Source organism: Ailuropoda melanoleuca, chromosome 3 (genome assembly GCF_002007445.2).
Source record: "Ailuropoda melanoleuca isolate Jingjing chromosome 3, ASM200744v2, whole genome shotgun sequence".
Taxonomy (NCBI): Eukaryota; Metazoa; Chordata; class Mammalia; order Carnivora; family Ursidae; genus Ailuropoda; species Ailuropoda melanoleuca.
Window position 1 is genome coordinate 13,117,168 of NC_048220.1, and position 25,615 is coordinate 13,142,782.

The 25,615-nt window shown below is 43.8% G+C and overlaps 1 protein-coding gene across 6 annotated transcripts in view; it reads left to right on the plus strand.

Annotated features, from left to right (window-relative positions):
- The window catches only part of SNCAIP (synuclein alpha interacting protein), a 155,759-nt gene that overhangs the window by 52,327 nt on the left and 77,817 nt on the right, over nt 1-25,615 (plus strand). For 5 of the 6 annotated variants that reach the window (XM_034655915.1, XM_034655918.1, XM_034655920.1 and 2 more), the window contains exon 2: nt 23,714-23,817. In XM_034655915.1, coding sequence (XP_034511806.1) covers nt 23,761-23,817 — 57 coding nt within the window. In that variant the 5' untranslated portion in view covers nt 23,714-23,760. Of the gene's footprint in view, nt 1-23,710; nt 23,818-25,615 lie in introns of all 6 variants that reach the window. The other variant, XM_034655916.1, reaches the window with a different exon arrangement.

A 25,615-nucleotide genomic window follows, 5' to 3' on the forward strand; every position in this document is an offset into this window, starting at 1 on the left:
ACACAGTCTAAAAAATTGTATTCAAAACATATGTATTATTTGTACGAACATGTCCTCTGCCTGCTTGTGATGAGAATGGGACCCCCTATGTCGATGGCTGTCTCCCGAACGAAGTCATTCGGACTAGGTGCTTCAGTATGAATGTATGGGTAGAAGCCAACTTTAGGTCAAGCTGCTTTCATGTCAAAAAATAATTTTTTCCCCACTAATTTTATTTCATTTATTTGTATTGCTATTTATTTAATTTTCAGTGCATTCAAAATATGTAGCAGACAGAACAACTGAGGAGATGTGTTTTCTCTTCCCAGCACACTATTAAAAAGTTGTACGGCCTTAAGCAAATCACTGGTTCCTTTTAGATGTAATTTCCTTAATTTGTAAGCTGATAAGATTGTGCCAGACAATCACTATTTTTCTAAGTACTTTTAAAATTTTTTTAGAAAAGTTTTAGGTTCACAGCAAAATTGACAGGCATGTACAGAGATTTCCTGTGTACCCTCTGCCCCCAGACATGCCAGCTTCCCCCATTACCAACACCCCCACCAGAGTGGCACATTCATTACAACTGATGAACACACATTGACAGATCTTAAGCATCCAAGGTCCTGTTTTGTTTTGTTTTTTAAAGATTTTATTTATTTATTTGACAGAGAGAGACAGCCAGCAAGAGAGGGAACACAAGCAGGGGGAGTGGGAGAGGAAGACGCAGGCTCCTAGCGGAGGAGCCTCATGTGGGGCTCGATCCCAGAACACTGGGATCACGCCCTGAGCTGAAGGCAGACGCTTAACAAATGACTGCACCACCCAGGCACCCCACCAAGGTCCTGGTTTTTATCTTACACTCTTGATGTTGTATAATGACGTGTATCCACAATTACAGAATCACACAGACTGTTTTCACTGCTTTAGACATCCTCTGTGCTCTGCCCATTCATCCATCGCCCTGTACCTCACACCCCTGGCAAGCTGAGCTTTTTATAGTTTTGCCTTTTTCATCGCATCATTTGGTTAGGATCGTACAGTATGTAGACTTTCTGATTGGCTTCTTTCATTTAGTAATATGCATTTAAAGTTCCTCCATGTCCTTTGTTGGCTTGACAGCTCCTTTGTTTTTAGGGCTGAATTACTTTCCATTATCTGGATGTACCCCAGCTAATTTATCCATTCACCTACCTAAGGACATCTTCATTCCTTCCAAGTTTTGGAATTGTGAGTAAAGCTGCTGTAAACAATCCCATGCAGATTTTTGCATGGACATTGTTTTCCACTCCTGTGGGTCAATGTCAAGGAGCACAATTGCAGGACCTCATGGTAAGAGTATGTGTAGTTTTGTACCATACTGGCAAACTGTCTTCCAGTATAACTGTACCATTTTGCAGTCCCACCACCAGTGAATGAGAGTTCCCGTCGCTCATCCTCACCAGCATTTGGTGTTGTCATTGTTCCGGACTTAGGCCATTCTCTTAGGCGTGTAGAGGTGTCTCATTATTTGAATGTCATTTTCTTTTTTTCTTTTTTTTTTTAAAGATTTTATTTATTTATTTGACAGAGATAGAGACAGCCAGCGAGAGAGGAACACAAGCAGGGGAGTGGGAGAGGAAGAAGCAGGCTCATAGCAGAGGAGCCTGATGTGGGGCTCGATCCCATAACGCGGGGATCATGCCCTGAGCCGAAGGCAGATGCTTAACCGCTGTGCCACCCAGGCGCCCCTGAATGTCATTTTCTTGAAGCCATATGATATGGAGCGTTCTTTCGTATGCTTACTTGCCGTCTGTGTATCTTCTTTGGTGAGATGTCTTTTAAGATCTTTTGTCCATTTTTTAATTGGTTGTTTACTTTTTGTATTGTTGAGTTTCAAGGGTACTTTGGCTATTTTGGATACAGTTCTTTATCAGATGTGTCTTGCACAAATATTCTCTTCTAGTGTGTGGCTTGTCTTTTCATTCTCTGGAAACAGTCTGTCACAGAGCAGAAGTATTTCATTTTCATGAAGTCCAGTTTATCAATGATCTCTTTTAAGGATTGTGCCTTTGGTGTTTTAGCTAAGAAGTCATCACCATACCCAAGGTTATCTAGGTTTTCCCCTATGTTACTTTCTAGGAGTTTCATAGTTTTGCCTTTTACATGTACTATGATCCACTTTGAATTAATTTTCATGAAGGGTAAGGGTTGTCTGTGGATTAATTATTTTGCATGTGGATGTCCAGTTGCTCCAGCAGTTTGTTGAAAAGACTACCTTTGATTCATTGTATTGCCTTTCTTCTTGGTCAAATTAATTATATTTATGTGGACCTATTTCTGGGCTCCCTATTCTGTTCTGTTGATCTATATATATATTTTTTAGCCAATACCCCACTGTCACGATTACTATCGCTTAATAATTAAGTCTTGAAGTAATGTCAGTCCTCCAACTTTGTTCTTCTCCTTCAATATTGTGTTGGCTGTTCTGGGTTTTCCGCTTCTCCATATAGATTTTAGAATTAGTTTGTTAGTGCCCACAAAATAATATGTTGGAATTTTGTTTGTGTTGCATAGAATCTATAACATCAAGTTGGGAAGAACTGACATCTTGACGATATTGAGTCTTCTTATCCATAAATATGGACTACCTCTCCATTTATTTGGTTCTTCTTTAATTTTGTTCATTAGTATTTTGTAGTTTTCCTTAAATAGATATTGTACATAGTTTATTAGATTTATGCCTAAGTATTTCATTTTAGGAATGTTAATATAAGTAATACTGTCTTTTTAACTTCAAATTCCACTTGTTCGTTGCTGGTATGTAGCAAAGCTATTGACTTTTGTATATTAACCTTATATACTGCAACCTTGCAACAACTGCTTATTCCAGGAGTTTTCTGTCAATTCTTTCAGATTTTCTAAATTGACAGTCATGCTATTTGTAAACAAAAACAGTTTTCTTTCTTTCCAGCCATTATAACTTTTATTTCCTTTTGTCTCATTGCATTAGGTAAGACTTGCAGTACAATGTTGAAAAGTAGTGGTGAAAGAGGACATCTTTGCTTTAAGCTTCTCATAATTAGATATAATGTTAACTGCAGAGTTTTGTAAATATTAAGTTGAGGAAGTTTCCTTCTATTCAGTAATTTTTTTTTAACTATTTTATTTATTTATTTGACAAAGATAGAGACAGCCAGCGAGAGAGGGAACACAAGCAGGGAGAGTGGGAGAGGAAGAAGCAGGCTCATAGCAGAGGAGCCTGATGTGGGGCTCGATCCCACAACGCCGGGATCACGCCCTGAGCCGAAGGCAGACGCTTAACCACTGTGCCACCCAGGCGCCCCTATTCAGTAATTTTTAAAATAATACTTTTCAATGGTATTCTCCAATGAAAGCAAGCACAGAAGAGAATAGTAGTAAAAAGAGATACACATAAAACGTTTGGATAAAACTAGAGTTTGAACTTAAATGATTCTCGGAAGAACTGGTCATTCTTACTGGTGGCTTTTTTCCCCCTTTGATTCCTGCCTGCTTTGTTGCCCTCGCCTGACCCTTGGTCAGCCTTGTTTGGTATGTTCACTGTTGTCCATCTTTTTCTTACTTTCCCCAGTTCTCTTTGTAAACTATTTCAAACCATGGACCCTAAATTTTTGTTTGGAATAATGACTTTGATTTTATGATACGTGCCCTTCCCCAAAATGCAATTATGCCCTATATTTATTTTAACTATATTAAACTATGATTTGTTTTGTGGTAAGACTTTCTGCAATACTGGTACAGAAAATGTTGGATGCCTTCTGTGGCTAAACTAAAGTTAGCTTCTTATAAAAATATCCCTGTTTGGTTTCACCACTTCATTCAGTGGACTTTTTTATTCATTCAATAAATTCTTGAGTCCCTTCCATATGCCACAGTATGTGCTGAGCACTGTGGCTTTTGGTGGACAAGACAAAGGATCTCATCACGAAGGAGGCAGATACATGAGCAGATAATAATATTAAGTTACTATAAGTACACTGAGTATAATTTGCTCAGGAATTTTGCACCGAGGAAAAGGCAGAGAGGTGCTCTAAACTTGAGGTCGGGTGTGGACTTGGACACTTCCTTACGAGTTACTTCCTAAGTCACCCCCAAGGTAAGCCTTCCAAAGTATGTTCAAAGGGTAAACACAGTGAATTAATCAGAGTCAAACACTATAAACAGAAACCACTCTAGATATTTCAAACAGAGGGAAGTTAAAATAGGGCATTAGGTAGTTCAATGCTGGAAGAGCTGAAACACGAAACTAAGAAAGGTAAATCTGTCCTGAGATCAGCAAAGGCAGAGAAGCCACCACCACACCTAGGGCTGAAACGGCAAAAGCAGGAGGTCTGTTATTACCTTCAAGTTAGGGTGACCGTGCCTTCTAGCACAATTGAGAATGAAAATGATGCTTATAATGCCAGTCTTATGGGAGCTGTTGACATGTAGAAGACATTGCCTTTAACAGGGGAAGTGTGCGTGTGTGTTTGTGTGTGTGTGTGTGTGTGTGTGTGTGTGATATAGATATATATAGAGAGAGAGACAGACAGACAGACAGACACTTACCATGTTCTTTCTCTCTACCCTCTAATCTTCTGCCCAGGCCTGCCTTTGGCCAGACCTACCAGGAAGCCAGGCAGCTGGCAAAGGAGCCTAAGAAATACCATTGTCTGAGAGAACGGATCTGGAATAAATAGGCAAAGGATTGCTCTATTCATTGGCAAATGAAAAGCCGGAGGTGGGGGTTTGGACATTTTGAGGTGGTCCCAGGAGGAGGATGTACGCGGGGATATCAGCATAAGCCAAAACCCCAGGACATGGACCAGCGTGGAATATGCACAGAATCTCAGCCAGTGTCCTAAAGTTTCCAGCGTGAGTCAGAGGTTGGTAGGAGGCCCCCAACAGGATTGGCTTCTTATGTGGAGGAATGGCCGTCTGTCTCCTAGGCGGTGGGAAGACACTCAGCTGTTTCCAGTAGGCCATCCTTGTGTGCTAAGTCCCTTGGACAGTTGTGTAGACGCAGAGAATGATTTTGAAGAATGAAAAGTATACTAATTTTTTGGCCTTTAATTTTGTCCTTCTCTATTCATTCAAGCAAGAAATAATGAGAGGAAGCTGTAATACGTGGTCAGAAGAATGGAAAGGATAAAAATTTAATTGACAGAATGATTGAATGTCAGGTGAGAGAGAAGGAGGGACCAGGGATAATACCCAAGTCTCTAACCTGAGCTGAGCAGAGGATGATGGTGTCACGAGTAAGGTTGTTTGGGTTGGAGGCCTGTGGGGCATGCTGGAAGGATATCAAGGAGTCGGTGGCTGGCTGTACGTGTAGGGGTCAGTAGGTGAAGTGGGAAGCGAACCAAGACTTTGGACCCACAGGGAGCAAAATACTGGAGCTGTAAAGGAAAAAGAGAAAAAATGTCGGATAGGTCCGGGGGTTATCGGATTTAGTATTTAGGAGCTGATCTTGTGCTAAATCATTTTTAGAGGAAAAAGCAGTAGAAACTCAATTGTGGGGATTTAAATCAAAGGACATGGGAAAGTGGCAAGTGTGAGAGTACATGCCTCTTTTGAGAAGTTTGGACGAGAGGTGAGAAAAGGTGGAGTGGAATCCAGAGCCGGGACGGATTTTATCTGCAGTGTTAGAGAGATGTGAGGATGTGTGTGGCCAGGTGCAGACAGCCAGAGATGGGCTTTATCTTCAAAGGATTGAAGAGAGATAGAGACCCAGGGTCTCAGGGCTGGAGTCAGGCCTGGAGAAGCTTGTGGGAATTTTCCACAGCTGCTTGCCAAGGAACCGAGCCCTATGCTGCAGAAACCGTGCATCCAGAAGTCCAGCCTTTGGCAAAGAGCCCGTGTGGCACCTTCAGCTTACGAGCAGAAAGCACCTCAGTGACTGTATGATTTCAGGACAGCAGTACTCACAAACCAGCGGTTGTAAAACACCTTCACACTGGGTTCACAATTTCATTGACCCTACGATCGCCCCATCACTGTGTGTAAACAGATGTGGACACATGCATAGATGTATGTACACTTGTACGCGTGCACACACACACACACCCCCATGGCCAGATATATTTCATTGTCTCTTGGAAACTCCTCATTAGCAGCCTGAGACTCAGAGCAGGTATGTCTGGACTAGGCTTTCACGATCCGTACGTGACTGAACCCAGGACTTCTGGCCTCGGGTTCCCAGGGACAGCCCTTGTCATTCTCATAGATTGGCCTGGGGAAAGGCACTGCCCCCTCCACGATGCTTTCTGGTTGACTAGGCCTTTCCAGCACAGACGCCTAGGGGCCTCTGCTCTGGCACCTCTGGTGTTGAGGGGCTGAGCGGCTTCTCCGTGCCCCAGAAAGCTGCTCGTCTTATGTTGCCAGCTTCTCCACTGCCAGCCAGCCTTCTGCAATCTCATGTCATGCCTTCCCCAGATTCTGCCCACAGAGCTTTTCTACCCTGGGCTCTTCCTGTCCACCGACAGCAAGGAAAGCCACCAGCGGGGCCTTACACTTGCAGACTTTTTCATCAAGGGCTAGTTCTCAAACTCTCTCACCTTTCCCTGCTACCAAATTTGTTCGAGCATTTGAATCCAGTATTTCTCCCCATTGTGACTCCAGGCCCTGCCAACCCACTGCTCTTTGGAGCCACACCACCCTTGGGGGATTCCCGATTCAGGGACGAATCAGCTGGAACCCTCTGGGCGGATTACTCAGGATTATTGAAGCTAATAATACCTTGTAGGTTATTGTGCGGATTTCAGGAGCAAACGTGTGTGGAGGATCCAGCTCAGTGCCAGGCTTAATCAATCTTCGCTCCCTTTCCCCGCCCCAGCGGCCTGGAGCTCTTACCCACATTTCCCAGCACTTAGCACACTAATATAATTAGCAACATTAATATATCTAAGAGGCAATTACCATTTAATTGCTCTGACCCCAACCAGCCTGAAGCTCCATTCCATTCACCTCTAATTTGGAGCTAGGGGGTTTTAGTCCTATTCTGGCTGGTCACAAAATCACTGCCTTATAGAGAATTGAACATAACTTCAGGCAGCCATTGATTACAAGGCCAGAGATTTGGTAATTCTCTCCATTTCGCTCTACATAAAAATGCAAATATCAATTTGCTCCTGGCCAGTGAACAAATCAGACAATTTCAACCAGCAACTTTCTGTGACTTAGTGAATTATGCCACTTGGTTAGACCAGCCCTGGCTTTCCAGAAGGCGGGCCCTTCCCCAGATGTGCTCTACCGTTCTTCATTGAAATAAATCAGTGCCCTTGTAGGGATTCAGACTCAGAATCAAGTTTCAGGCATCTCTTCTTAGAAGACATTTATTTATATTACATACTCAATTTAAAGGAATAAATGCCCTTCCCTCAGCCTGCAAAGTTTGTTTATCTTAGCGCTACTGTGAGAACCTAACGTCCAATTGAAGGCGGGGCGTTTTTTTTCCTCCTCCTGCAAACCAACATAGCCTAAAGTAACAGCAGCCTCTAATCAACGGGAACCCAAAGTACTTTGAGACTGTTGAATCCCAGTCTTTAATATTAGAACTGCACATGTGCATTGGAGGAAACCTAGATTGCCCTAAGCCACACGGAAAGCATTGACATCCGAGCCACTGTACATGTGATTGCGAGCCCAAGGAAAATCTAAATAACTCGAGCAGTTTGCGATTTGGAAAACAGCCTGGGCCGTATATATTTCCCCTTCGTTCTTTTTCTGTTAGATCTTATGCCAAAGTAAATGGAAGCCGTGGAGAACCTTTGAACTCCTCAGTTCTCAAATGACCTCAGTGAGGCTGGATTGGCAGAACCAGTGATGCGTTTCCAAAGGAAGATTTTATTTTTCCCTTCCCTCCTTGAAGGGCACCCGTGACAGTTAGCTCCCCAGGTGGAGGATGGGGGTGCAGCCGGCCCTCCCCGCTCCGTGCCACCTTGGCCCCTGGGGTGCCTCTGCGAAGCGGGCTTTGCGCCCTTGGGAGCTGGCCGCTGCAGGCCCCGGTGCTCCCTGGAGTTGGCACTCAGGATTCTTAGCACCACCCTTTTACAATTGGGACAGCTTTTCCCCTTCCTTCCCTTGCGGAAAGAGCTGTTGGAAGCAGGAGGTCTGGAGCGCAGTGCACCTGTTCCCGCCAGTTCCCGCAAGCGACTTCACTTCTCTCGGCTCCCGGCTCCTTCTCTGTGAAGTGGAGATTAAAAATAGCCCTGCCCACTCTAGGCCCCTTTTTTCTCTGAATGTCTTATTCTTGTCCTCGTGACCAGTTTGTTATCTTGTATGATGCGTTATTTATTCACGATTAATAATTATTTTTTTAAATACGTCTTACAGTAAATGACCTAACATATTAAATGTAATACAACAGAATATATATGTACATATATATGTATGTATATGTATATAACATATATATTGTATATACGTTATATATGTGTGTGTGTATACATATGACATACATATTATACATGACTAGACCATTTTTTGCCTCTTGAAGGCAGGGACAGTGGCGGTGGACATTCATTCTCAGTAGTGTGAGTTCCGTCTTGGGAAGGCATCTCTACAGCCCTTCTGTGACGTCAGTAAAGAAGAGTACTATCCATCCGTCAAGACAATATTCACAAAAATTAATTTTGCTCCCCTTATATTTTAATGTGTGCTGTCACACAATGACATGTGTTTTATACTTTCACCCTAATGCAAAGGAACATATTACATGTTTGCTTAATCCTTTGAAAAACAGGGGGGCTGGGTGGCACAGCGGTTAAGCGTCTGCCTTCGGCTCAGGGCGTGATCCCGGCGTTATGGGATCGAGCCCCACATCAGGCTCCTTTGCTGTGAGCCTGCTTCTTCCTCTCCCACTCCCCCTGCCTGTGTTCCCTCTCTCGCTGGCTGTCTCTATCTCTGTCGAATAAATAAATAAAATCTTTAAAAAAAAATCCTTTGAAAAACAAAAAATGTTTACATAAGCCTTTATTTTGGGGGGCAAGGTTGGGGGTTTATAAAACATTTTTTTACCCTTAGCCCTCAGCTCTGAAAAGTCAGTATTATTGGCCATCAGTTGTTACTATTTGGGCATATTTGAGAAATGGCGTCACATAGACAATTTCTTTTTTTTTTTTTTTAAAGATTTTATTTATTTATTTGACAGAGAGAGACAGCCAGTGAGAGAGGGAACACAAGCAGGGGGAGTGGGAGAGGAAGAAGCAGGCTCATAGCGAGAGAGCCTGATGTGGGGCTCAATCCCATAACACCGGGATCACGCCCTGAGCCAAAGGCAGATGCTTAACCACTGTGCCACCCAGGCGCCCCACATAGACAATTTCTTAATGTATTATCCCCAAATCAAATCTCAAGTTGTGATTGTAGTCTCATGGTTATATTTTGTCCGCTGTTTAGGGTGGTTCTTCCTTGCTCTCCAAATTCATTCCAGGTGGTCACTGTACCTCTTTAAGCATGGTCAGGAATTGGGGGGGGTGCGGCTCACTAGTGCTGGAGACAGCCTTTCTCTGTCTGACAGTCAGACAGCAGGGACTGGGGTGCAGAATATTTAGAGATCTTTATGGATGTGGAAGTCTCAACGCCCAAAAAGTGTAGCCTTGGAGGAGGGAGAACCATTACGTCTAAAAATCTGTGTGACTTGAATATATTGAACCTGAGGAAACTCTTCTCAAAAGGAGTTGATTAGAGAGACTACATGTTGGGTATATCCACTGCAAATCCTTAGCGGAAGATGGAGAACAGTCCACAGAGAATTGGTGGCCTGACCACACGTGTGGAGACAGTGACTAAGAGCCAGTGGTTTGGGAATCTGTCGTACGTGGCTTTGATTCCTGTCTTCATTACTCAGTGGCTTTGAGCATTTACTTTTTAGACTGCTCTTCTATTTACTCAGTGAATTAAGAATGATTAGGTATTAAATAAGATTAAATGTATAAAGGAACACACCAACGCACTGTCTGACTCAAACTCGTGTCAAGTAAGTGGTAGCAGATGTGAGCGTTATTAGTGTATTATTACCGTTAGTTTTATCATTGTCGTTATTACAGCATCATAAGAAACTCAGGGGTGCCTGTTTGCCAGAGTGTAAATAAGGCAGAGGTAATGGCTATGATTTAGGGAATAAAAAGGTGGTGTGGGAATTCTGAGGTGGTTACCTGTCTTTGTATCCAATTAGGGATAAGGGGTTGAAAAGGAAGGGTCAGCCCCCCAAACACCAGCCCCCCCCAGAAGCTTTCTTACCTGCTAACACTGCCGAAACCTCTTACAGGTATCCTTACTAAAGGAGTTGGTGTGTACCAAATACCAACCTTATCCTTACATGGATAAACTATCTGCCTGTCTCTTACCTCCCTGATCTGCATTTTTTGCTCGGGCTAGTGTTGTTCTAGTGTCGTAGAGATATGGGACGTCAATCCTGTCCCCTCACCGAAAGCCCTGATTTGTAGCATTTGATCATTTGCGTGGTGTCAGTACTCCCAGCACACCCAATTTCAGGCTCCCAACATGAAGCCGGTGAACACAGGGCTGGGAGGAGATGTGCACAGTTGCTCAAGAGAGGGCAGGCTGGGTCCCATACACCACTGAGGCAGACCAAAGCATGACCTGGGACAGCATGGAGTGGGATGCTCGGCAGCAGAAATCACAGCAAACACAGTAGAGGGAGAGTAGTTTGTCCCCAGCATGGAGCGTTACGATATACTCAGCCAACAGAATTCGTCCAGAAAGTGAATTAATGCCCGATTACTTGAGCGACGTGGTTCAGCACTATTTTTCGGTCCTTGCTCTGTTACTCTGCAAACATTCTTCAGACAGAAATCTTTCCCTATTCTTCCTTGCACTGGGGGGTGGGGAGGTGGGAGGGCCTGATTCATCACTTGCCAACTGTCAGAGTGTTTCTTTAACCAAGAGTTGGGAAATTTGGTCATGGACATCATGCCCGTGTTTATAAAAGTGTCCTCACCCCACCTGTTCTTCCCTTCTTTTTCTCCTCCCTCCCTTCTTTATTACCTTCCCTACCGTATTTGAGAATATTTTCTAACATCTCCTTCATAATGTCAACAATGCCATGAGATCTTCAGAATAGATACTAGTATTCCTGCTTTATAACAATGGTGGAGGCACTAGAAAACTGCCACACTTCACGAAGCTGCCTTGTTGCCGTCACTGGTCATTGGTCATTTTGTTATTCGGAAATCCTCACTGTTATTCAGATATCCCACTTCTTTGGTTTTTTTTGTTTTTGTTTTTGTTTTTTTTTCCACGAGTAGAGACAGTAATTTCAACCACTGGCCACCTTTCTTTTGCAGTCCCAACTTAAATATCATTCTCTCCCCCATGGTTGTTGAAAACTGTACCATGTGGTATCTAGGAAATTGCATGATGTGGCTATAAATAGATTTCTGAGAATTTTTAATTAAGTGATGATACCTAGAACTTCTTCATCATAGTTAAGTCCCCGGAGATGATAAAAACAGACCTCTCTCGGGAAGCTGTTCTGTTTTCAGCCGCCCATTATCGCTGCAGCCAACAGGATGCTGTTACAGACCACGTCACAACTGCTAGGATGATAGCAGTTGACTTTCTACCACCAACGAGTGCTGTCAACCTAGTAGATTAAAAAGCCCAGGTCTCCTTGTCAAGACGTTTTCCAAATGCCTAACGACTTCACGGAAGAGAAAACATCTGCGATGACCAGTTGGTGGTTGGCCATGAAGCTGTCCGCCGGCGAGCTTGAGATCGTTGCTTGCACCATCCTCATCCTCATGAGCGTGGTTGGAAACGTGTGTTTATTTTATTCCACAAGGAAATGTATCACGGGGCGTTTACAGACATCCTTTCTCCTGATTTTCAGCCTTGTAGTTGTCCACCTCCTGAAAAACTTGGTGGTGAATGTCATGAAAATTGTTTATTCTTCCGGTTTCACATTGGATTCCGCGGGCTGCAAGGTCGTGCACTTCACGGCCGCGCTCACATCCTCGCTGGCCATCTGGTTCATGCTACACTTTGCCTTGTTCTACCACCGGAAGCTTTACCACACTGTCCACCCCTTGAGTGAGGCTTCCAACCCGGATCATCCGAAGTGTTCTTGGAAGGTGGTGTGTGCCCTTGGGGGAGCTGGGGTGGCGGCGTACCTCCCGGTTTTACTTTATGCTAGAAAATCAGAGCACCGGAGTGCAGGAAATGATACAGACCCCTCGTCTCCTAACAGGATTTACATGGATTGCCTAATTGACTTTGGAAACAGGCAGGTAGAGTTCTACTACGGGAAAATATTTTTAGTTCTGATTGATATTCTTCCTTTAGCCACTTTAGTCTTTGTCTGTTTCTGGATGTCTGTTCTCTTTTTGGAAAGAAAGAAAATGACATATGGCGACATCTGGATGGGAGATGATGATTCAGAAATTGAAATCCTTAGAGGGGCCAAGTTCAGTATTTTATTAATGTGGCTGATCACTCCACTTTGGATTTCTCACTTTATCTTAGTCTATTTCTTAAAAGACTTGGCAGCCTGTGTCTTTTTTCCAGCTGTTCTCACAGCACTCTCTTCAGGCTTCTCGGCTCTGAGTCCTTTCCTGCTCATGTTGGTGAATTACAAAATGACGTTGGTGTCCTTCTGTCGTGCCAGAGAGGAAAAACCCACGCCTCAGCCTGCAAAGGTTGTTCTTTCTCCCTACGCTTAATGGCAAAGAACTCAGTTCCTTTTTTTTAATAAGTTTTTATTTTAATTCCAGTCTAGGTATCATACAGTGTTCTGTTAGTTTCAGGTGTACGATACAGCGGTCCAACAAGTCCATACTTCCCCCAGTGCTCATCACAAGTGCCCTCCTTAATCCCCATCATCTGTTTCCCCCATCACCTCCCACCCGCTCCCCTCTGATAACCATTGGTTTGAAGAACCTGCTTTTAATCCCTGGGAAACGGGTCCTGGCCCGGGAAGGTGTAGCTGAGGCTTCCCTAGCCCTCATCACTGGGCAGTTTTTGCAAAGGAGCTCGAAGATCCCCTCCTCTCTGAAAACAGAGCTCTGGGGGAAATGGCAAGAAGATAACACGAACGCTAAATTATTAAAAGCTGAAGAAAAACAGTCATAACGACATTTGTCATTGGGGACAATACCAAGATTTTGAATGTAGAAATTCCAAAGTGACTGAGCAAGGATCACAGTCTGGAAATAAACTCCACATAACAAATAATACATTAAGTATTTACTCTCTGCCAGGCGTTGCATTCAAAAACAATGAAGTATTGAAACTGAGGATAATACTTCCTAGCTGAATTGCTAATGGTACTTGACACTAATCTTGTGTTTTCATCTTATGTTTTTCTTAACATGCTTTGCCACACACTGAAAATCATTCGTTAAGTATGCAGTGTTCAGTTTTTTCACTATTAGTCATAGTACCTCTTCTAAGCGGGAAGCAGACTGCGTTCATTTTCCTGTCTCTAAGTGTCTTTAGTAATTTAGGGGTAGATGAAAGCATTGGATCAAAGAATTAGTGCCTGCTTAATCATACTCTGCGTGTATGCATAGATGTGCAAATATTTGGTTACTCAGCTAGGCTTGCTTAATTACCTACATATCAAACTATCCTCTTCTTCGGAGAAAAAGTCATTTATTTTATAGAGAGTTTATTTCCTCTTTTGGTTATTAAGTCGGTACGTTTTAATTGGAGGAATTGATGAAATCTCCATAGTAATCTGATTTCTGGATTTGGATTCCATAAAAATAAGCACATTATAACCATAATTAAAAATACATGGCCAGTGGGGACACCTGGGTGGTTCAGGGGATTAAGCGTCTGCCTTTGACTCAGGTCATGATCCCAGGGTCCTGGGATCGAGCCCTGCATTGGGCTCCCTGCTCAGCAGGGGGTCTGCTTCTCCCTCTCCCTCTCCCTCTACTCCTCCTCCCTGCTTAACTTCCCTCTCAAATAAATAAATAAAATCTTAAGAAAAATACCTGGCAAGGATTTTATTTTTCTCATATAGCCAGTATAGCCATAGGACTGCTTCAGATTCAGTGAGTAATTATTTTAAATATCTTATAATGTGTATCTGTCATGTAAGCATTGGATTTTATAAGCTAATTCTCATTAGACTCTTATATTTTTTTCTTTCATTTTCCATCTTTCCTAGGAGACATGGGACTTATTATACTGTAGTTCTAGTGACTGGATATCCCTGTATTGAGATTCTTGCTCTAAAAAGGCTGCATCTGAAATTATAAGCCTGGATCTCATTAACAGGAGAAACTTAGAACATCTTTGTGGCCATGAAGCGCTATGGAGAAAAGAAATTTTAAAGTAACCAAGGCCTAAATTTTGTAGGGTTTTGTAGGCGGGCGTCTGTCCCTTGTATAGCACTGGGAATTAAAACAGACACACAAACACACACACATAGACTTAAGGCCTTCTAGTTTTCTGGGTGGTCTTCATGGGAAATGCTTAGTGGAGTTCACGGAGAGAGACAGTTTAATCAGAAGGGCACTAGGCATGGATCCTGTATAATGAAGTTAACATCTGTGGACATGGAGGATGTGGGGAAGAGGTCACCATCTTTTAATTAAGTGCAGATGTAGCCAGGGCTGGGATGAGCTATTGATCTTAGGTAGCAGCTCTCGAATGTGGTTCTGGGACCCGCAGATTAAGCATCACCAGGGAACTGGTGAGAAATGTAAATTCCCAGGCCTCCCCCCAGGCCTATTGAATCAGAAACCCAGCTGGTTTGGACCCAGCAATCTGCTTTCGTAAGCTTTCTGGGGGATCCTCATGTGGGCTGAACTTTGAGAACACTGGTCTGAGGCTGCCCAGGAGTTTCGTCCTTACGAACGCTGAGAGGTAGGAGAACGCAGCCAAGATGGCCGACTCCTGATGGAGTCTTGAATGCTCTCTGTGCATAGTGCTGTTATGTCTACTTCCGACTAAAAAAGGAATCGAGCTTGTCATCTGTGTTCCATACATTGTCAATAATAATTGCCAAGAAAATCCACTGTAGAAATCAAACAATCTTTCCAAAATCAGGAGTAAAGCATGACCACTTCAGGTGCGCCAAAAATTTGGAACTTGGATTTGAATAGTTTCCTGTACATAACAGAGTAAGGGATCCAGTTCCAAAATTATTCCATAGTTCCTTTCCAGAAGCCGGTGCAAGACGCGACTGGCTAAGGTCCAGGCTTAACTTCCCAGTGCTAGAAATGTTTCCTTTTTCTTCCCAGATATTTTCTTTTTGTTTGGGCCTCATTAGGTCATAGTTTTGTCCTTGTAGAATTGATAAGTTTTCATCTACCACAGAGAGTACATCATATTCTCACTGAATGAACAACATCCCAGTTCTCTTTGAAAAATTATTTTCTCTTTAACTCTCTCGCTCTCTCTCAACTCCCGTATTTCCTTTACATTCCTTGTGAGATCAGGATGGCGGATGAGACAGGATTAAGGAGGTTCAACAGAGTTTGTCATGGCAGCACTGAGGAGAGGGGTCCTGATGGGTCAAGACTGTCCTGAGGTCCTGCTTTGGTCCACTGCCATCACAGACCACACAGAATCTTTGCATTGGGAGGCCATCTCTTTGTCCTTGCAAATGAGGGAGTCCCATCTTTCACCCTCAAAGGATCCCTCCAGACCTTGAGATGAACAACTTCTTGCTGGCGTGGTTGTGATCTCATAAAACGTCCTGTTCCATTTAAGCCCATTCCAGTTGCTATTAGTAGGAAGTCTGCTGAGGTTGGTGTCCCCGAAACTTCCTCTAAGATTGACGCTTGGAGTCGAAGCTTGCCTTTACGTGATGGCTCTTTATGGTCTTGGAGGGAGAGGAGATTCTCTTTTCCACCTTAGATCTTTCCTCTTTCCTGTGCCACAGGAGACAGAGCTTCCCAAACACCAGCTGTCCTGACTTCCTTACTCTGTCTTGGTACATAACAGTTTACCTCTGACCATAAGAAGTGACATCCAGAACCAAACAGTATAATTATTCTTGTGTTTAGAGGTGTGTCTCTATTTTTTCTATTATACATTCTTTTGTCTTGTGAAGCTTCTGTAAGCATGGATTCTTTCCTTTCTCTTTCCAAACAGAATTTCAAATAATAAATTTAAATCTCTCTCTCTCTTACACACACACACACACACACACACACACACACACACACACTTAAAAGTACCTCTACATCAAGGCTTACCTACTAAGGTCTTTCCAAACTCTAAAGTCCTACTGTGGTTCACTTAGATTTTAGAGATAACGAAGTGACCCGCAACTCATTTGCAAGGACTTTAGACTATAAGCAAGAGCTCGAAACCACCCAAAGACTAACCTTTGTAGGGATTTGTGAGAGCAATGCTGATCTCCAGAATGAGGTTTTCCAGCACAGGACTCTCTTACCTGCCTTTTTAATAAGACATAAGGAAAGATGGTCATCATCATTTTCTTTGAAGATGAAGTCAAAGTATCATAGACCAACTGGCTGTGGAACATGATGTTTTATGGACCAGTTCAGGGACCTCTTTGGGTAAGGGATGTCAGATCCATATACTTTTCTCCTTATGCAAAGATCCATATACTTTTCTGTCATGATGATGATCACGTCTACTGTTTTTTTCTATTGAGACTCTGCTGGAGAGGGGAAAGAATACTGTGTTTGCCACTACAGTCTGTAAGCGCCCAAAGCGATACAATTAAGGACTGAGGATGTCTACGGAATTCTGACCCAAATGGTTCAAAGATATGCCCATGTTTCAGAGCAATCTGGAAGGCAAACTGGTAGAGTCCCAGAATTAATGGGAAGTGGTTTGTCTGAGCTGCTTTTCTCCTACTTAGTAGTACTTAATTTGGGCCAAAACATTCCTGTATTTTCCCATCTGTGAAATAGAAACGAAATAACTGCAAATCGTGGTACACACACTCTACCTCCTCAAAGAGTTGTAATAAATAAAGTCAGATAAAAAAAATTAAAGGTGACTTGAAAAAATCAAATGTCTGGTGTAGGCAAAGCATTACTCTTACCCCTGCAGTTTTGGGTAAGCTAGAATAAGGGAGAAAAGCAAACTTAACATCAGAAGCCTTGGCTGTGTGTCTGTGAGACAATTCTAGGACCTCTCTGAGCCTCAATTTCCTTATCTCCACCAAAGAAATTTTAAAGAAATTATGAAGGCTTTCAGAGCCTTTGTGAAATATAAACGGGAGAGTGTATGTAGAAGCACCTAGACCCTGGGTATAAAGTTTGTTCCAGACTGGGCACCAGACCCAGACCCCAGGGCAGAGCTGTGCTTCAGTACTGTTTCTGTGGGCCGTCATACAGGAAGAGCAACACTCCTTCCCCGGGAGCTGGAGCAGGGGCAATATGTTGTCTCTTGTTTGATAGCAAACATTTACTTGTATTTTCTCCAAACAAGCTGGAAAATGTGATATTCCAAGAAAATGTGCTGTGTTTACACTCTGGCTTTGGAAATAATCCCCTGACCACCCCAGCTTACCACTCTGGCCTTCACCCTTCAAGACTCCTCCTTTGGAGCAAAAACAGCAGTAGGTACGGAATCAGTGTGCTTCGTCTTTCTGGAAGTTCTGCTTCAGCCTTCTCAGCCTTTGCCCATGCTGTCACCACTGCCTGGGACATCTCCCCCGGCCCTGCAGCTCCCCTCACCATTCACACCCTTGTCCCTCAGCATTCAGCTTAGACCTCACCCGTCCCAGGCAGACTGCCTCGTCTCCAAGGTTTAGGTTGGGTGTCTCAGGGTCCTGTGGGTTCATTTCTCTTAGAGAGGACCACATTTTATTGTCATGGCTCGTTTTCTTATCTCTGTCCCCTTGTGCTGTACGCCGCACACCAGTGTAGAGAATGTACACACAGGGATCATCCGTACATGGGGAAGGGTTCGAAATCTCCAGAGCTCGTGCTCTCCCCCTTACCCCTCTCGTGTACTTCTTGGCTCTCCTTCAGTTGCCCCCTTCCAGTAGAAACGTCTTGCCTCGATCGTTTTTCTGCTTCAGGACTAGGCATTTAGCAACTGCCATGCTTCTGGCCACTGTTGAATCAAAGAGTAAGAGAAACCGAATCCAACATTTGGAATGAGTTGCTTCCTTGCCAGCCAAGCTACCGAGCCAACTGGGGACGACATTTCATATATTTCACTTTTTTCCACCCATGCCTTCCAGTGCTTAGTTGGTGATTTTTTTTTTTTTGGAGCTCTTGTTATATTAGAGGAAGTCAAGTCCAGTATCTATGTGCAAGCTTGCAAACTGAAAATGTATCCCAGTACAGATTTGGCTGTGCGTGTGTGCGTGTGTGTGCGTGAGCAAGGGTGTAGGCTGCTATGTTTTCCCAAGTACTGGTGAATTAAACAGCAAAGAAAGACTCCGTAATGCAAATCGATTGAGGTTACCTCATCACCAAAAGTACTCTGCTCATTTATTTTGACAAGCCCAACTTAGGTTTAATTACCAGGCCTTCGTAGGCAACTGGTAAACGAAGCAATAGTGACTTTGGCAGGAAAGGAGAGATCTGTGTAACATGAGCCTTCAGAGTGAGTCCATGTTGACTCCTTGTAAAAGGGAGTGAGGCAATTCATTTTAAGAAGAATTTCAGTAGAGCAATTTAGGTAATGTGTGACTGGAGTCACAAATCCATGAGCCTTTTATGAGCCAAGCATGCCAGAATGTGTATATTAAGTGAGTGGAGCTTCTCACAGAACTTTTGATGGCCATTTCCAGCTTTTTCCACTTGATGATGCCATTAGCCAACAGATTTTTGGAAGTCTTCATTTGGAATGACTTTTAAAGTCAATTTTCAAGTTGCAACCAAAAGATCAAAAATATCACCTAAAGAACAGCATAATACTAGAGCAGGGAAGGCTTTTTTTTTTTTAATTGCTTGCTTCCTTTTTATTATCCAATTGGACTCTTAGAGACTTTGAGCTCTTTCCCCAGACTGAATCTTCCCTCGAAGGAAGCAGTTGGGCCATCACTGAGGTCTCTTATGAGAAGGTGACACGGTGTTGATAGACCCATTAGGGCCATGAGCCCCTTCTGTACACTTTAATAGGCACTGGAGGGACTTCTGTTTTTGGCAGTTTTTCAAAACTCCACGAGAGTAGGAAAAATCCTACAGACTTGTGTACAGTTGATGCTAATTATGTTGTCTTTTATCTCCTCTAGCCGAGCATGGGCTGGGAGCTTGGGTGGAGTTTCTCCCAACGCCTCGGGCACACCAAAAGAAGGGGGGAATATGTCACCAAGAGCTTCTGGACAGCCACCTAGGTCCCAGGCCCCATATTCTAATATTTTCTAATATTTAATAGGTACAGGTCCCAGCCACCTAGCCCTGTGGCCCCATATTCTAATATTTTCCTTCTTCTCCTTCCTATAAATTTTCCTGCTGAAACTGGTAGTGCTTATTAAGGCTTAGAAAATATTTTCTTTACCTTTCTCTACTCTCCCACTCACTGTCTAGCTTCCATCTTCATCTCTCCCCATCCTTAAAAAATTAAACACAGGACATACCTGCCTACGTGAATAACAAATTAAAAATCGCTCACCTTCATGAAGAGATAGGAATAGCCCAGCTGAGCTGGAAATGGGATGATTTCAGTCAGTCAACAGTATCTAAGGTAGACAGGTCTTGTAAGAGGTATTTTGGGGCCAAGGGGGGCAGTAATACAAAAGAAAGCCCTTGGAACCTCAGGGAACCCGGGACAAGTGACTATAGCTTGTAGGGTCAGGGCTGATGGGGACGGGGTGCAGTACAAATGTAGAAATGACTGGGTTTTGAGATCTCAAAGGGGCCCAAGGCCAACCATGATGCATAGTAATAAAAATCTCATGTAAAAGTATTTTTCACCTACGTGTCAACCCACTCTTGTCGGCCCTGTGTGCAGTTAGCCCTCTTGCGTCCAAGCTGCTAGTCTGGCCAGATGGCGGATGGCCTTGGTTTCCTTCTGGGCTTGCACTTGATGCAGCGTGTGCCCCTCACTCTGGTCGCGACAGCAGAGAGGCACCGCGTCCGCCCGTCCACAGCAGCAGTCACAACAAAGCAAGAAGCCTTCCTTCCTCCAGTTGTACAATCAAGGAAACCTAATCCCCACCTTGCGACATTTGATGACGTGTGTGAAGGTTTTCTTTTTCTAGTCCTAGGAGAGAAAATGGAGGCTTTGTGAAAGTACAAATTATAACAAGCTGGTAATTTATGTGTAAGAAATTTTACTGTTGCTGTTGTGGCATGAGAATTTAAAACAATCTTAGAATACAAATTTGATCTTGGAACACAAATGAAGTAAACAGTATTTGGCAGGAGGCAGCCGCACCGAAAAGGGGGGGTGATGGGACTTATTGTTTAATGCTGAATTCCTTTGATGGATCAAACACTTTCATGCCCCCAGGGCCAGGCAGGGCTCCTCATTGAGAGGATCCGAAGAAGGGGAGCTGGTGAACTGGGGAGCACATGCCTCTCTATGAGGCAGCTTAGCCCCAGCCAATCCTTGTCACGGGGAATGCGGATCTGTGTTGGCCAGAGCCTCAGATATTTTTAAAGCAAAGCCAGAAATCCAGAATTTTATGTGAAATCACCCAAGGTCTACAAATTGGCAACTCACTCCGTTTTTTAAAAAACACTGCTAGGGCCAGACACATCACATCTGTGGGCCAGACTCCGCTCACAGGCCTCCGGTGTGTGCCCTCCGGAGCTGTGTATTCCCTTAGAGCGTGTGGTCAGGAAAGGGGACCCGCTGGTTTCCACTGTGGGCTGGCGTGGGGGACGCGGGATGGTGCCACTAGGGCAGGATGAGAAAAGCCCCCACAACCCGGCTCAGTGTCCTTATCATGTTGGATGATTTTCAGCCGCTGCTCTAAGCTGACCTCATCTCTTCCCATCTCATCCCTCATTCCTGGGGAGGAAGTGCCCACACATGCCAGGTGCCCCATGGAAAGGCAGATGCGGAGGCAATGTGATAATCCCTGGGACAGCTGTGGTCTCACTCTCTACTGAAAAGGAGCAGTGAAGAGCGGGAATAGGGCCCTGTTGGTCAACCATGGGGATTTCTGCACTTTATAACGGAGGATGTAACACTTCTTTCTTTCAAGTGGCACCTTGAAAGAGAGAAGCCCTGAACCAGAGAAGAGGAATGGGGTGGTAGAGAGAATAAGACATCCTAAGGAGATGGCCGCATGTGGAAGCCCGTTAGGAAGAGAGGAGGGTCCTGGATGCCTTGGGCCCCTTTGTCTGAGGCTGGACCACCCAGCCCACTGAGATAAATATGGGAAGTGGCCCAGCTCTTCCCGTCATGAGCTGGAACTGTTGTAACTCTTGTGTTCTGGCATATGGAATAAAGAATCTCACTGCCATCTCCCAGCCTAACCACGAAGATGGTCTGCTTGGATGTCATGCTTTATATTATCCACTGGCTGCATCCCATTAGAATGGCTGCACTAGAGTGGATATTGCTGACTATATTATCACAACACCTCAAACAGGCTCAATGATTACTTGTCAATTGGCTTCATTAAGATGTGTTCATGTGCATTTTATATTTAGTCTGTATGTGCATGTATTTAAAGATGCACTTGATCCCCGGTTTTGAAACAAGTTTTCCTGCTTCATCTCTCCATGAATCCATGTTTCCGATGGTACTCTTTTTGTCTGCACCCCATCCTGACACCCACTGTCATCTTTGTTCACCAAGACCACGGGAATAGAGTCTGTAGGTAAATAATTGATCCTGGAGTAGAGATGTAGCAAAAAGAGACTAGATTCAAAGAATGTCTGTCAGCTGACGTGCTAGAATCCAAATAGTCTGGATTGTCTCAGAATCCACCAGAATGGAAGAGAAAGTCATTTTGTGTAATTTGCAAGTATGAGTGTGGATTTTTTTCCTCTGAAAATCTTTCAAGGATTAGAAGAAAAGTGATATATTTTTCTACCAAGCAATTTGCTTTAGAACCTCTTTTTAGATTTCTATAAATAATATTCCTGGACATATATATAAAACAAATATATAACAAATAAATAATAGATATATAAATATATAACACATCAATATTTATTATATAATATTAACTTAATTAGTATGATTAATTGTATAATTATTATGTTAACAATTAGTTTTAATATATAATATTAACAATATTAACCTTGATATATGATACTGTATATATAACAAATACAAATTGATTTTTTTCATTTTAAACCTTAATGTGATTTGAAATCACGTGTTTTTTTTTTTTTTTTAAGAGAGGGAGATGGGGGAGGGAGGGGCAGAGAGAATCTTAAGCAGTCTTAGACATGAGCCAAAATCAAGAGTCAGACATTCAACCGACTGAGCCACTCAGGTGCCCCCAGAAGAACTTTTAATATTTATTCTAAATGGATAATCTCATTTGAACATGGTAGTATCCTCCTAATCCTTTCTTGGATCAACTCTGTATGCACTATAATTAAAAATATGTAAAAAATGGTATATGCATGTGGGAAGAAAAGGAGAGGAAACACTGGAAATTAAATCAACTGATGGTTTTGAGGTATGGATGGAAAGTGATTTTCCCCCCATTTATTGTAATTAAGCAGTTTGTGTAGCTTAAAAAAAACAAAAGGTCTCCAAATAGGAAAGCCATGCCTCCGGAACAAGAGTTTCCTTTTCACAAATAGTCATTTTTACACTTTGATTTTTTATTACCTACACCCATTTTCATCATTAATTAAACCCATTTTCATCAGCCTAGACTTATTTTCACTTTCCAATAATGTATTCGTTAGTCATCTTAGTCCTCGGTCTAATCAAGATACCCCCTTGATTAGAGAACCGAAAGAGGAAAGAATACATTTTTTTCAGAGGCTCCAGTCTGAACTCATAAGTCAGTTTCTATAATAAGACAGACTAGTTACGGGAACGGGGATCTCGCGGGCTCTCGGCGTCGGCTCTGCGGGAGGCGCTGTGCGCTCAGGCCCTGCCCGGAGATCTCTTTCTGTTCTTGACATCTGGAGGTGCCACGGCCACCGCCAAAGGTGATGATGATAAGCGATGGGAAAGCGAACTGGGAGGTGATGTATCTTGCTTGACAGATTTAAAGGATTGCCACAGGCAGCCCCGAGGCAAGTGCTGACTGAGGACATTCTGGCGCCTGAGTCCGGTCACCGTGGCACAGCGGGGCAAAGCTGTGAGAAGCCCGGAGCCATGGGAAACCCTGTGGTTTACATCGATGCCTGGATCCTGTTTTGGGGGGGGGGGGCGGGAGGTGAACTGGACATTGTCCTACAACGTCTGAAGTAGCCGTTACTGTTGGTTAGTTGGTCTCCGTCTTGTACTTGGGTTATTTCTGTGGGGAGCCAGGATTTACTGCTCTGCGCATGTGCGGCTTCCAAGGCTGCACCTGCAGTAGACATTGGAATATGGTGACTATCCTAAGATTTTGAGGCTTGCTCCCCATCTGCAAAACCCTGCTTTCACCCGGGGTATAAGTGCTAGGTGTGGGCTGGGTCCTTCCTAATATTGGTCCCTGGGGAAGCAGCGGACCCAAGTCACTGTCCTGGCAAAAACAAGCAAACAGATGAAGCAAAGCAAAGGACCCTGGGTGCTCCCCGGGGGCCCCGAGGGGCTGAAAAGCCAGGCTGGGCCATCCGAAGAGCGGACATGTGCTCCGAGGCAGCTCTAGCACCCAATTACCCTGCTCATTTCTGTTTGTTTAAATATAGATGGGAGCTGTGGTTCTAAAACGGCTAACGCTTTTGCTTTTCTTTTTTGCCTCTGTCTCTTTCAGGGCTTTTATAAGTATTTGACTCCGCTCAAAATGTGCAAAGAGGAATAATGGAAGCACCCGAATACCTTGATTTGGATGAGATTGACTTCAGTGATGATATATCTGTAAGTAGCCCTTCTTACAAGTGATGCTTCGGGGACGGCTGCCTTCACCTCCTTTCTTTCTTTCTTTCTTTCTTTCTTTCTTTCTTTCTTTCTTTCTTTATTCGTCTGCATATTCCTAACTCCCCCAATTGCACTTAGCAGTTGACGGCAGAAATCCCGTGTGGCAGACAAAGTGGGGTTTCGGGGTCTCCTGGACCAAGAAGTGAATCTCACTTGACGGCGTGTGTGGTCTGGGAGGGGTGGAGTGGGAAAGACGTTTGACCTCACTCAGCCTCCCCTTCCTAATCTGTTTCCTTGTTGTCAGAATTATTCATTGAGTTAAATGTATAAAGTGGCTGCATATAGCACACGATTAACCCTATCAGTGATATTCCGTTTATATGACTGGCTTTGCCACGGCCAGAATTCTCTGGTGTTCACAAGGACAGGGATGACGAAGTTATTAACTGGTGAACAATAAGAGGAATCCTTCCAGTCCCTGTGGGTGTCAAAGCACAAGTTGGATGCTTTGGGGGAATACTGAGAAAGAGTCATGTGTTGAGGACTGGGACCAGCTGCCCTCTGAGGGCTCTGCTTGATCCTATGAAGCTGTGGGCTGATGAGCTGCTTTGTTCCCACAGTAGCCACCAACTTCCTGCTGCCTCCAGCTTCCCTCACAGTGACTCTGAGGGATCATCTGGACGTAGCCTGCGTAGAGCTGATTGTGACTTACCCCGGGCCACACAACCAGTTCTGCCACAGAGCCAACCAACAGCCACGTTGGCTTCTAAGCCTCCCGCCAAATTGGGCTCTCCGAGTATGTGAGGAGAAGGTTGCTGTTTCTGATCTAGCCATCTAACTTTCCTTCCCAGCATGGTCACAATTGCTGACCCTTCCTTCCATCACTCTCTCATGGCATGGAACTTTGGGTCACTGCTAGAAATGGTCTCAAAAGAATAAGCTCTTTTCACACATCTCTGGCAAGGGAGTTGTTTCTCTCCTTAGCCATTCACTTTGAAGTAAAATTTGCATCCTGTATGCAAGAACTGGATTACTAGGGCGAGTTTGATGAATGACCTGCTTTCTACAACCTTGGTTGAGTCCTCGTGTACCAGGGGAATGTGAATTCAGCCTCTCCCTATCCTAGCTTCCAGACAATCTTTATTTATCCTTGTTAAGACCAACGTGAAATGAGTTTCTTCCTTTCCACAATTTCTGTCTCTTGCTCTCTCGATCTCTCTCTCTCTCTTTATAAGTTACTGTACTTAAAAGTGTTCAAAGCATGGTTCTTTCATAGTTCTCACCTCAAGGTATTTTGAGCTGAGTGGGGAGAAGCAAGGAAAGAATCATGTGGGGAGGTGGAAGGAGTGTAGAAACCGTCTTCGAGAGGGAATGTGCATTATGGTGAGGAGGTGAGGGGAGCTCTCTTAGCTTTGATAATGAAGCCGCATTTTAGGAGCACAGGCTTTGGAAGGCAGCAGTCGGCTCCAGCCTGGCTCTGACCTTTGCTGAAGGGAGCACAGTAACTTCACCTCTCCGAGATACCCCCCCTAACTTTTAAGGCTCTTTTGAGGATTGAGTGACCTGGTAATATACATGGAGCATTTAGCTTGGCACACGGTAAGGGGCTCCTAAAGTAGCTTGTGTTATTATTTCAGTGAATAATAACAATAATATTTACATGACCAATGGTGAAGAAAGAACTCAAAGGAAAAAACCAGGCATCATGTAAGGCCTTTTTTTTTTTAAATACAATAGAGCGTTTGTATTTACAGAAGAATCATCTGGCAGCAGCCTATAATTTTGATGAATTAGGGAT